The sequence below is a fragment of the Dipodomys ordii genome, unplaced genomic scaffold (genome assembly GCF_000151885.1).
Source record: "Dipodomys ordii isolate 6190 unplaced genomic scaffold, Dord_2.0 Scaffold176, whole genome shotgun sequence".
Classification (NCBI taxonomy): Eukaryota; Metazoa; Chordata; class Mammalia; order Rodentia; family Heteromyidae; genus Dipodomys; species Dipodomys ordii.
Window position 1 is genome coordinate 1,498,431 of NW_012267392.1, and position 12,280 is coordinate 1,510,710.

At 36.7% G+C, this 12,280-nt stretch overlaps 1 protein-coding gene across 4 annotated transcripts in view; it reads left to right on the plus strand.

The window, feature by feature from the left end:
* The window catches only part of Ankrd30a (ankyrin repeat domain 30A), a 61,103-nt gene that overhangs the window by 18,862 nt on the left and 29,961 nt on the right, over window positions 1-12,280 (plus strand). For 2 of the 4 annotated variants that reach the window (XM_013033765.1, XM_013033768.1), the window contains exons 10-16: window positions 1,560-1,689; window positions 1,947-2,005; window positions 3,134-3,227; window positions 5,454-5,552; window positions 6,083-6,111; window positions 6,201-6,270; window positions 7,962-8,038. In XM_013033765.1, the coding sequence (XP_012889219.1) occupies window positions 1,560-1,689; window positions 1,947-2,005; window positions 3,134-3,227; window positions 5,454-5,552; window positions 6,083-6,111; window positions 6,201-6,270; window positions 7,962-8,038 (558 nt within the window). The remainder of the gene's footprint in view (window positions 1-1,559; window positions 1,690-1,946; window positions 2,006-3,133; window positions 3,228-5,453; window positions 5,553-6,082; window positions 6,112-6,200; window positions 6,271-7,961; window positions 8,039-12,280) is intronic. The other 2 variants (XM_013033766.1, XM_013033767.1) reach the window with 2 other exon arrangements.

The window sequence follows — 12,280 nt, forward strand, 5'->3', positions numbered from 1 at the left end:
CTGTTTACTAGTCCTCCTTCTTTCCCCATTAGGTTCATTCATCTTTACCTTGCTGCCAGAATGTGAGAAAAACTATCTTTTCTATCTAAGTGGGTTGCTTAAAAGTTCCTGCTTTTGCCTGTTGGTTTGGCTCTTGTTAATTATTCTGATAAGACAATATCTACAAGTAAGAAAGGAGAAAGAATTGCTTGAGATAAGGAAAGATTTTTGAAATGCAAGTTCTGTTTTAACTATCTTAAGTCCTAGACTTAAGATACACCTCTGGTTGTTCGCTCATATCTATAATCCTGTCTACTCAGGAGGCTGAGATCTGAGGATCGCAGCCCAAAGCCAGCCCAGGTAGGAAAGTCCATGAAACTCTTATCTCCAATAAACCACTAGAAAACCTGATGTGGCGCTGTAGCTCAAGTGGTAGAGTACTAGCCTTGAGCTGAAGAGCTGAGGGACAGTGCTTAGGCCCAGAGTTCAAGCCCCATGACCGACAAAAAAAAAAAAAAGAAATGACAGAGGGTGTGGATATGTTTTGAGATTACTTGTGTACTTTTTTAATCTTATTCGGAGACTTTTATGGTTCCCTTATGTAAACATCTTATATTCAACTAGCCAATAGAGAACAGATGGCGAATCTGAGTTCAACCAATCTGAGCAGAGGAGCAGGATCTGCTTAGTTAGGGATAATAGGGGTCCAGCCTGCCTGCTCTATATGATTCCTTGTTTGGCTGATGGTATACCCTTCTGCATACTTAAAATTTGTCTTGATGAGATAATTCTTTATGTTTGTGTTTATCATTTTTCTTGTATCAGTACTATAACTTGAATTCAGGGCCTGGGCACTGTCCCCTTAGCTTTTTCATTCAAGCATGGCACTCTACCACTTGAACTATATCTCCACTTCTTGCTTTTTGGTGGTTAATTGGAGATAGAGTCTCATGAACTTTTCTGCCTGGGCTGGCTTTAATCTGTAATGTTCAGATTCCAGCCTCTTGAATAACTAGGATTACAGGCATGCACCATCTATGCCTGACTTGGAAACATTCTTACATGATACATAACTTCTGTGGTCTGCACCGACACTTCTCTTTTATCGGTCTATCACATAAGTATATTCAATTTTATCCACTTACATTGCTATCCCTCCCTATGGGGGTTGTTTCCTGCCTCATCCTGTGCTATCCTTTAGACTTTCTATGTATACACATTTAATTGTAGAACATGAATTTGATACTTGAGGGGCATGTTGGCTCACACGTGTAATCTTAGGTAATCAGGAGGCTAAAGCCTAAGGATCTTCATTTGAAGCAAGTCTCTGAGCAGGAAAGTCCATGAGACTTTTATCTCCAATTAAAATTGGAGAATGAAGCTGTGGCCCAAGTGATAGAGTGTCACCCTTGAGCAAAAAAGCTAAGGGACAGCAATCAGGCTCTGAGATCAAACCCAGTACTGGCATATACACACAAAAATATAATGTCTTATTGACAGGTTGCATGAGTGAATGGGGAAGCAAATAATATGCTTTCTGAGCTTGGATTTTGTTGTTGTTGCTGTTATTGTTTCTATAGGAAGGAAAAACTGAGCCAGCAATTGGAAAAGGAGAGAATGACACTAATATTATTGAGAGTGCTTCACAAGAGCTAGTGAACAATGACAACTTAACTCATGTTGATGGAAGGCACAGAAATAATAAAACTGGTAAGTTACTGAATACCTAAAATTTTTTGGATTTTCAAATCCTGTTATTACAACACCAAAGTTTGTAAATCCTGCCAAAAATGGTATCTATTTCTTTTCAATGTTTTGTTGTTGTTGATGATGTTATCTTCTGGCTTCTAATTGTGATTCATTCTTGCTATTTTTATTGTAATTTCATGTAAGGACATAGACATGGACATATACTACTTCAAATTCATTTTAATAAGTGTTCTCATTAATGTTTGACTGCCTTTTAGAAATGATGTCTGCATTGGGATTAGGAGATGAAGATGAAGACTCACCTTGGGATTCTGAGGTTTTATTTATTTATTTATATTATTTTTTTATCCACTGTGCCAATACTATGGCTTGAACTCAGGGCCTGGATGCTGTCCTTTACTTTTTTCACTCAAGGCTGACACTGTCACTTGAGCCACAGCTCCCACTTTCTGGGGGTTTTTGGTGGTTAATTGGAGTTAAGAGTCCCATAGACCAAATTGGCTTCAAACTGTGATCCTTATATCTCAGCCTTCTGAGTAGCTAGGATTATAGGCATAGTACCCTGGTACAAAATTATCCCATAGTATTCATTGACTTAGTAGATTTTGAGAATATTTCCTTAAATCCAAGGACAGTAAATTTGGAGTAATATGGAGAAAAATGGGGAGTTGGAAATCCTAATGGAGATGAGCTACAGCAATATAGCAGTTTGCTGCTGGAGATTGTCCTGAGATTTTTATCTTCCTGATAGAATATTAGAGTCACACATTCCAAAGATTCTTGTTAACAAGTGTCTTATTGTTACACTAAGATAATTTATATTCTTATAAGTACTTTAAAGGTTTAATGGTATTCCTTAGAATAATAATAAATGTCTCTTTAAAAAAAAAAAAGATATAGCCAGCACCAGTGGCTCACACTTGTAATCCTAGCTACTCAGGAGACAAGATCTGACGATCCAGCCCGGGCAAGAAAATCTGCGAGACTCTTATTTCCAATAAACCACTCAGAAAACTAGAAGTGGCGCTGTGGCTCAAGTGGTAGACCACTTGCCTTGAGCTGAAGAGCTCAAGGACAATGCCCAGGTCCAGAGTTTAAGCCCCACAACTGACAATAATAATAATAATAATAAATGTCCCATTTTTCAATGTCTTATTATATTTTCACGGGAAATGTAAAACAAGATTCAATTATTCTGAAGTTAGTTCCCTATTGAAATATGACTATAAGGTAATATTTTGTCTACAAATGTTTCCTCTAGACTTCCATGCTATTTAAAATTGATAAGCATATAAAAATAAAAATATATATGAGGTTCTCTACTGCTCCAGGTTTCAATTTAGGACTTTATTTTTATATCTGCTTTCAAAATAGAAAATTTAGATATATCTGAAAATAATTATGAAATCTTTATGCAACTTAGTATTGATATTAATTTTTACAGAGTGTCTCTGAGAGTCTTCCACTAAAATGTGCTGGTTATTTATCTGGGGATGCAGATCCCAGAGGGAAAAATACAGTAAATGAACAAGTAGAAGGTAAGAACTGTATTTTACTTAAGTCAATAGAAGTTGGGCATTGGTAGCTCACATTCATAATCTTAACTATTCAGGAGGCTGAGATCTGAGTATCACAGTTTGAAGCCAGCTTGGATAGGGAAGTCCATGAGACTCTTATCGTCAGTTAACCAACCAAAAGCTGAAAGTGGAGCTGTGGCCCAAATGAGAGGACACCAATCTTGAGTGGGAAAAGCTAAGCAAGAAAATAAGGCTCCAAGTTCAAGCCTCTGCAGTGCCACAAAAATGAATGAATGAATGGTGATTTGTTAGAGTGCTGTGTAAAACAGTAGCATTGATGTATTCTAATAGCCAAAGAAAATTGCCTGTTATTTGCATGGTTAAGGAAAAGAGAAGTGAAATAGCAATAATTTGTCTCTTATCAAGCTTCAGCAAACGTAATAAGTTGAGAATGCCACGAAAGGATGTAAATTGTTCTATTTTAATATATTCTAAAACTTGAAAGAAATTAGGAAACAAAAAGAGAAGAAGGAATGAGTAATAAGAAATTAAGGAGTTAGAGGTGTAGCTCAGGTGATAGAGAGTCAGCCAATTAACAAGCATCATATCAAGAGTTTGAATCTAGGTCTCAGCATCCCATAAAAAGAAATTAAAGAGTAGCCAGGCCCCAGTGGCTCATACCTGTAACTACTCAGGAGTCTAAGACATGAGGATCACGATCTGAAGCCAGCCCAAGAAGGAAAATTTGTGAGACTCTTTTCTCTAATTAACTATCAAAAAGCTGGAAGTAGAGCTATGGCAGCTCAAGTCATAAGCAAAAAAAGAAGAAAAAAAAAAGGACAGTGCCCAGGCTCTGAGTTCAAGCTTCAGTGCTACCCCCCAAAAAATGAAATAAGTGCAGTGAGGGCTGGGAAGGTGGCTTAGTGGTAGAGTGCTTGCCTTGCATGCTCGAGGCCCTGGGTTCGATTCCTCAGCACCACCTAAGCAAAAAGAAAAAAAGCCGGACATGGCACTGTGGCTCAAGTGGTAGAGCGCTAGCCTTGAGCTGAAGAGTGAGGGACAGCGCCCAGGCCCAGAGTTCAGGCCCACGACCAGACCCCAGAAAAAAAAGAAGTACAGTGAGTAAAGGGCATACATGAAGGGGAACAAAAGGAAGTTCATACAGCGAAGGGTAGGAAAATATTTTTCAGAAAAAGGATGAGCAAGATTTCAGAAATCTAGAAAATATATTCCAGTATCACAACTTGTCAAAGAAGAAGAGCAAAACTTGGCCTTTCTTCCTCCTTCCTTACTATTGGGAAAGCATCTAGCTCTGAAATACCTGAGGATACACAGCTTTATTTTACTTGGATATATAAAGTTGTCCCTGTAACTTAATGCCACATCAACTGTTGTTACATACAGGATGGTTTCCCCTCGGCCTAATCTAGAGAATGGAAAAAAGGAAGTATAGGATTCATTTTGGAGAAATCAGTAAAGCACCAGCCTTGAGGAAAAAAAACTAAGCGACAAAACTCAGGCTTTGAGTCCAAGCCCCAGTACTGGCATGAAAACAAAACAATATTAGTTACTCATTGTTTTTGTGTGCTATTCCCAGGGCTTGAACTTCTGCTTTCTTGTTCATGGCTAAAACTTTGCCCCTTGAGCCACACCTCCATTCTGGCTTTTTTGCTAGTTACTTAGAGATGGCTTTTCAAAAGATATTCTGTCTTCAAACCATAATCTTCAGATTAATTTGAATGCAGAAGCCTTGGCTGTTTTAAAAATAGCTGTTTTTTGTTTTAATATGGTAGTCCCTTCATAAAAATCCTTTAAAAACTTAAGCTGATAGCTTACACCTGTAATCTTAGCTACTCAAGATCTGAGACTGGGAGAATCCAAGTTGTAAACCATCTCAGCCAGAGTATGGAAGGCTATCTCCAGCTATTCAGCACAAATCAGGCCTGTAGGCAGAGCTCAAGTGGTGGAGGCTAGCTGAGGGCAAGAAAGCCAGTCAAAAACACAAGAGATCTGAACTCATGTCCTCCTACTGGCAAGAAAAAAAAAAACTAACAATATTCATACTAAACTAATTTTATAAATAAGAGACATTACAGAGTTTATTTCCTGAATATAAAAATTAGTACTTTTAGTAAATGTTACACTGATTTTTATAATATAACATTATTAATATCTCAGAGTTCTGACAATTCTGTTTCTTTTTCCTTTGTAATAACTATTGAAAGCTTGTTGTACATTATTTCTTAGATATGGTTTATATACCTTCTTGTATGAGTGGATCAAGAAACTTTAAGATGGCTAAACTAGAGGATTCAAGAAATGTAGACAAACGAGTAGCTCCCATGGGTATGGAAAAGATGGTTGATTATGTTAACTATTATTCTACAAGTGTATATCCAAGTTGATTGATTTCTTCAGTTAGAAATGAATTTTACATTCCATTGAATTATATAAATTTTCACTTACTAAATTACAGCATAAATTAAAGAACATGACAGACACTTGTAGTACAATAGTAAAAATCATTCCAATGTGTTACGTTAAATGTAAATAAATGCTATTACATGCTACCACCTGCTTTGACCTTGATTGTTTCAAGGTCATGATTTGCTTCTCTCATTAGACATGACTGTTGTCTCCATCGACCAGCATGCACACGTTGGTAAATGTGCATTTTTCTACTTTCATTACAAGTCATTGGAAACATCTCACTTTTGAATTCTTAACTGCATGCATTATTAAACCAATCTTCTTACTTTTAATAATTTCTAAAGCTAACTCTGAGGATTCGGCATCATATTAACACATTCTGCATGGAGATATACTTGGCTTTGAGGTATTTATATATCACTGATTACATGTCCTTTCTTTCTTAGAGTCTCTGGAGAAGTATCCTCTCTTGAAGGTAATAAGCTATATTTTCATCTTGAATTAATAACTACATAGTATATGAAATACATATTTCTTAAATATCTCATTTCCAACCCATTCCAGACGACCACTGACATGAAATCTCCTCCAAATAAAGACGTAGGAAGGAACACTATCCAAACATTTGAAATAGGTAAATGTTGCAATATTCTGGAAAGAAGTACATTAAAACCTGTGAAATGCTTATAGTCTTCTCAGTCCTAGTTCTTTTATTCTTTTCCCCCAGATTGGATAGAAAGTTTTGACATAAATGATGCAAAGGTCATTGTTGATTCTTACACATGAAACAAAAGAATAGACTGGGATATTAAATGCATAAGAAAAAGTTTGAAATATATGTTCTAATCAGATGATTTAACAACAGCCTTTTCCTAATTTGGAAACTCTGTACTTATTAGAAATTTACAAATGGAAATTCTATAATTTTACCAAAGCTTAAATGGTTTTGGGAGAGCCAGGCATACTGTGCCTGCCTGTAGTCCCGTCTGTTCAGGAGACTGTGGCAAGAAGTTTGGGGTCATCCTGAGAAACTTTAGCAAAATTTCTTCTCTTATAAACAGATACTTAGCTTGACATCTGTAATTCTAGCTACTTACAAGGCTGAGATATAGGGATTGGAATTGAAAGCCAACTTAGGAAGGAAAGTCCATGAGTCTCTTATCGTCAATTAAAAAGCAAAAAGGCTCAAGTGGTAGAGGACCAACCTTGAACTCAAGCACATAAAACAAAAATAGGGGAAAACAAAAATGCTGCTGGATTTCTAGTCCAAGTTTTACTTTAATTACTCCACTTGAGGGTTGTTACGCTGGTAATCTTAAGCCCATTCAAATGTTTGCATTCAGAGTAACTTTATTAAAAATTGAAAAAGTGAATACTTCTTAACATCTAGTTGGTAGATAATAGTTCTTTAATATATAATAATATGGTTGTTAGATAGATGTTCTTCAACACATAATATCGTTGGTAGATAATAGTTCTTCAGTATAATGATTCTGAAATATTTCAGATTCAGTGACCTTTTATGTATTGGAAATTATTACAGATTCTAAAAAGCTCTTATTTAAGTTCATTTCTTTTGATATTTACTGTATAGGAATCATATCTGAAAGATTTGCAATACATGCATACATAGTCATATAGCCCAAAGCCATTAGAGATATGACAGTTAATCATTATGAATATCCCATGTCTGAAAAATTCCACTTATAAGAGAATAGGGTTGAAAATGATAAATTTACTGTTATTTGATGTCTTGAGCCTTGAACAGATTTTGAATTGCAAGGATTCCCAGATCACAGTTTAGAACCAACATTTTTCTTTGCCTGGTACAGGAGCTTGAACTAGGTACTTTCCCTTAGCATTTTCACTCAAGGTACCCTACCACTTGAGCTATAGCCACTTCTAGATTTTTGTTGATTAATTGGAGATGAGTTTCATGAAGTTACCCACCTAGGCTGGCTTTGAACTGAGATCCTCAGGTCTCAGCCTTCTGAGTAGCTAGGATTACAGGCGTGAACCATTGGTGCCCAAGTCTATGGTATTTTTAAATTTTGTTTCTGAGGGCTTACTTACATGGAGTGGATGCATGTGTAGATAAGTCTGAGATACTTTTATGCCATTAAAGAGGTGAGAGTCTCTCCAAGTGATTTGTTGAATTCTTAGAGATTTTCAAGTATTTATAAAGAAGTAAATATTCAGCTAAAGACTACACTTAAATTTGTGCTTGAGAAAGTGTAAATTATTTATATTTTCTGTCTCGTTTTTAAACTATTGCTGTTACCTTTTCTAAGTAGTTTATTATAACTAAACATATACATTTGCCAGCAGAACAAAACTTAGAAATAACATCAGAGTCTGAAGAAGAAAGGCTTATTGCCAATGAAAATAACCAGCTGCAACAGGTATGTAAAAATTTAAATTTCTGTTTTAGTTTTTTTTTAAATAACATAGCACAAGTCAAATGAAATTGCCTTTTAAGATCAATAAATTATTATTTAATATTTAATTTTAAAAACACTTTACTTAGAAAAGCTAATATGTTCTTAGAATCTGTAATAAAATGTGGAATTGATGCAAAAAAATTTTTTTAATATTGTTTGGACTTCCACTTATATAACCTCCTTATATGCTAAAGAAAGGGGTCTTTGTTTTGGTGCTAGTACTGGGTCTTGAAATCAGGGCCTGAGCACTATCCCTTAGCCTTTTCATGCAAGGCTAGCACTCTGCCGCTTGAGCAATAGCTCGACTTCCAGCTTTTTGCTGATTAATTAGAGGTAAGTGTCTCATGGACTTTCCTGCCTAGGCTGGCTTCCATCCTTGATCCTCAGATCTCAGTCTCCTGATTTGTTAGGATTACAGGCATGTGCCACTGGTGCCTGACTTACCAAGATCAATTTTAATTGTGTTCTAATTTTTCTTTGTCCATACTCTTTGATTACTGAAGGATAAAGTTTGTCTTTTTTATTGTTAATGTTTTGATTTTTGGTACCAGTAATGAGGATTGAACTCAGGGCCTGGGCACTGTCCCTTAGCTTTTCTGTTGAAGTCTGGTGTTGTACCTCTTGAGCCACAGTTCCATTTCTAGCTTCTTGGTAGATTATTATTGATGAGTCTCATGGACTTCCCTTCCTGGTTTCAGATCATATGATCATCTTCATGTCAGACTGAGTTACAGAGATTTCAGGAATGAACTACCACTGGTTCCAAGCTTTATTTCTGTTTTTGAAAACATTAGAAGATAACAAAACAAATTTAACAACTTGTTTCAGATGTCATTATGTGATCATTACAAAACACTTCATCACAGAATGTCAGATGTATGTCTAAATGAAAAATCGACATCAGGGTAAACAATGGCAGAGTAACAAGTTCTGTAGAAATAAGTTAATAGTAACAAGTAGAGTTCTTAGCTTCAGATAAAGAAAAAATGCACCTTAAGTTTATGTGCTGTTATGCTTGTTTTTTTTTTCTTTTTGTCCATCATGGGGCCTGAACTCTGGGCCTGGGTGCTGTCCCTCAGCTCTTCAGCTTAAGGCTTGCGTTCTGTCACTTGAACCACAGCACTATTTCCAGCTTTTTCTGCTTATGTGGTGCTGAGAAATGGAACCCAGGGCCTCATGTATGCAAGGCAAACACTCTACCACTGAGCCACCTTTCCAGCCTACTTGGGTTTTTTCTTGTCTCTAATTAATCAGCAAAAAGTCAAAAGTGCGGGCTGGGAAGGTGGCTCAATGGTAGAGCGCTTGCCTTGCATGCATGAGGCCCTGGGTTCGATTCCTCAGCACCACATAAGCAAAAAGAAAAAAGCCGGAAGTGGCGCTGTGGCTCAAGTGGTAGAGCACTAACCCTGAGCTGAAGAGCTGAGGGACAGCGCCCAGGCCCAGAGTTCAGACCCCACGACTGGACCAAAAAAAAAAAAAAAAAAGTTAAAAGTGAAAATGTGGCTTAAGTGGTAGAAAAAGGGGACAGCTCCCAGAATCTGAGTTCAGGCCCCAGTTACCACCAAAAATAAAAAACCTGATTACCCAGCAACCCAGCAGGATGAAACTTGAAAGAAGCACTGAGAATAAAAGCACTTGAGCAGGAAAAAAATCAAAAGGTGAAATTCCAGGATTCAACAACAGAGCTACTTACACAAACAAAAGAAGACCAGGTAAAGAGGAGTACTTGGCCTCACCTGAGTTTCAAACTAGCAGTATTGGTTTAGGAAGTTGGAGAAGTGATGATAAATCTGTGAAACAGTATCAAGAAATATCTAAATTCCATGTCAGGCCTAAGAAAAACTGTTGGATATTATCTCTGCAGGGCCTCACACTAATCATTATTTTTATCCTCATGGGGTTTTGTTTTTGTGCTGGTACTATGACTTTCAGTTTTTTTGCTTAAGGCTGGCTCCTGATTTTGGGTGGTCAATTAGAGATAAAAGGCTCATAGACTTTCCTGCCCAGGCTATCTTTGAACCATGATTCTTAGATCTCAGCCTCATGAGTAGCTAGGATTACAGGTGTGAACCACCAGCACCCAGATGTTTATATTTTTCTGAAGGTAAATTATTGGTTAACTGTGTAAGGGGTATCCATTGTCATTGTATGACTTCAATCAAATGAAACTTGAAGAAACTGTATTTAATAACTGCTATGTATTACTGATACCACAGCTCCCTTGGGTTTGGTAAATAAAGCAACTTTTTAGCTAGCTGCTGCTTAAATCAGCACTTAGATGAACTGTTGATCCTCCTGATAACAGGTCCCTACATAACTAATAGTTGTATATTCAATTAGTAAGTTATAACTTGAAATTTCCAGATGCTACAAACATGACACATATCTAGCAGTTCATCAGAAAATGAAGTGAAACACCAAGCTGCTAAAAGTTCTTTTTTCAGTTTTTTAGTGTAAAAACCTAATAGTTGTCCAAATAACCCTAAATATGTTAGTTTGTAAGTGGCTTTTTCCTTCAATTACATGTTTCCTAGATCTAATAGACTTGTCTCAAAATTTTGTATCCATTTTTATTCTTATTTTTATTCATTGAGGCTTAGTTTTATGTAAGAAGCCATATTCAGGGAAAGCTCCATTTTTTGGTTAGTGTTTTGTTTTGTTTTTTGGTATTGTTTTTGTTTTATAGATTTTTTTTTTTACGTAGGATACTGGTACTGATTTTTTTTTAATATGTAAAAGCATTAGCTTTTTTGTATAGCCCTGTGTACAGTATAGATACTATTTTTGCACAAACCCAAAGTTAAATTAATGAACAAGTGGGCCAGCTAAATATTTAATCATTAAATATTTCTTGTGTTCTTATGCATTAATCTGTCTGTAATTTATATGCATATATCAGTGTTCATAGCTGAATTTGTAATTTGTGTGTGTGTGTTTGCCAGCCCTAGGGCTTGAACTTAGGGCCTGGGCACTATCCCTGAGCTTCTTATTGCTCAAGGCTAGCACACTGTGACTTGAGTTACAGCTCTACTTCTGCCTTGTTGTAATGATTGGAGATAAGAGTCTCAAGGATTTTCCTGCCCAGGGTTGGTTTTGAACTGAGATCCTCGTATCTTTACCTGATGAATAGCTAGGATGATAGGTGTAAGCTACTGGGACCTGGCTGAGTTGGTATCTTTGTAAGTAGATCAAGTTGCCAGCATTTCTTGGTATAAGTGGATACCACAATTTTCACAAGTTGAAATGAGGAAGAAGAGCTGTGGCTTAAGTGGTAAAACAAACACCTGCCTTGATCAAAAAAGTTAAGGAACAGTGCCCAGGCACTGAGTTCAAACCCCAGCAATAGCACACATGCACAAAAGACAAGTTGGATTTCTATTAGATGCATGCATAAAAGAAACCTCTAGTTAATGGAAGAAGATGACTTTTAGTAAATATGCTAATTTCAGTTTTATATGTTAAGACTTCAATAAAATCTTTTTTTTTTTTTTTTGTCGGTTACTCTGGGCTTGGGCGCTATCCCTGTACTCTTCAGCTCAAGGCGAGTACTCTACCGCTTGAGCTACAGCGCCACTTCCAGTTTTCTAGTGTTTTATTGGAGATAAGAATCTCACAAACTTTCCTGCCCGGGCTGGCTTTGAACCGTGATCCTCAGATCTCAGCCTCCTGAGATTACAGGCATGAGCCACCGGCGCCCAGCTTCAAATAATTTTTAATTTTTTAAAAGGTATCCAGGCTAAAGAGCAGCAACATATATATTTATTTCCAGCCAGCCTTTTCTGGCTTTCATTTATACAAATTACCTATTTTACTCAAATCATTGGAACTTATAATTTTAACGTGACCACTTTACAATTTTTCAACAAGTATGTTTAGTTTGCACATATTTTCTTCTTTCTTCATTGTTTCTTTCTTTTGTTGACTGGTTGCTAGTAGCTCAGGCCTATAATTCTTAACTGCTTAGGAAGCTGTGATCCACAGGATAGTGATTCAAAGCCAGCTTATCAGAAAAGCCCACTAGCCTCCATCTATAAAATAACCAGCAAAAAGCCAAGCTAGAGTTGTGGTTCAAGTGATAGAGCACCAAGCAAGCAAGCAAAGTGAGCACAAGACCCTGAGTTTAAACCCCCATACTCCTAAAAAAAATTGAGTGATAAAGTCATTGAAAACAAAAAATGAAAAAGCAAGTTATCCTTAATCTTG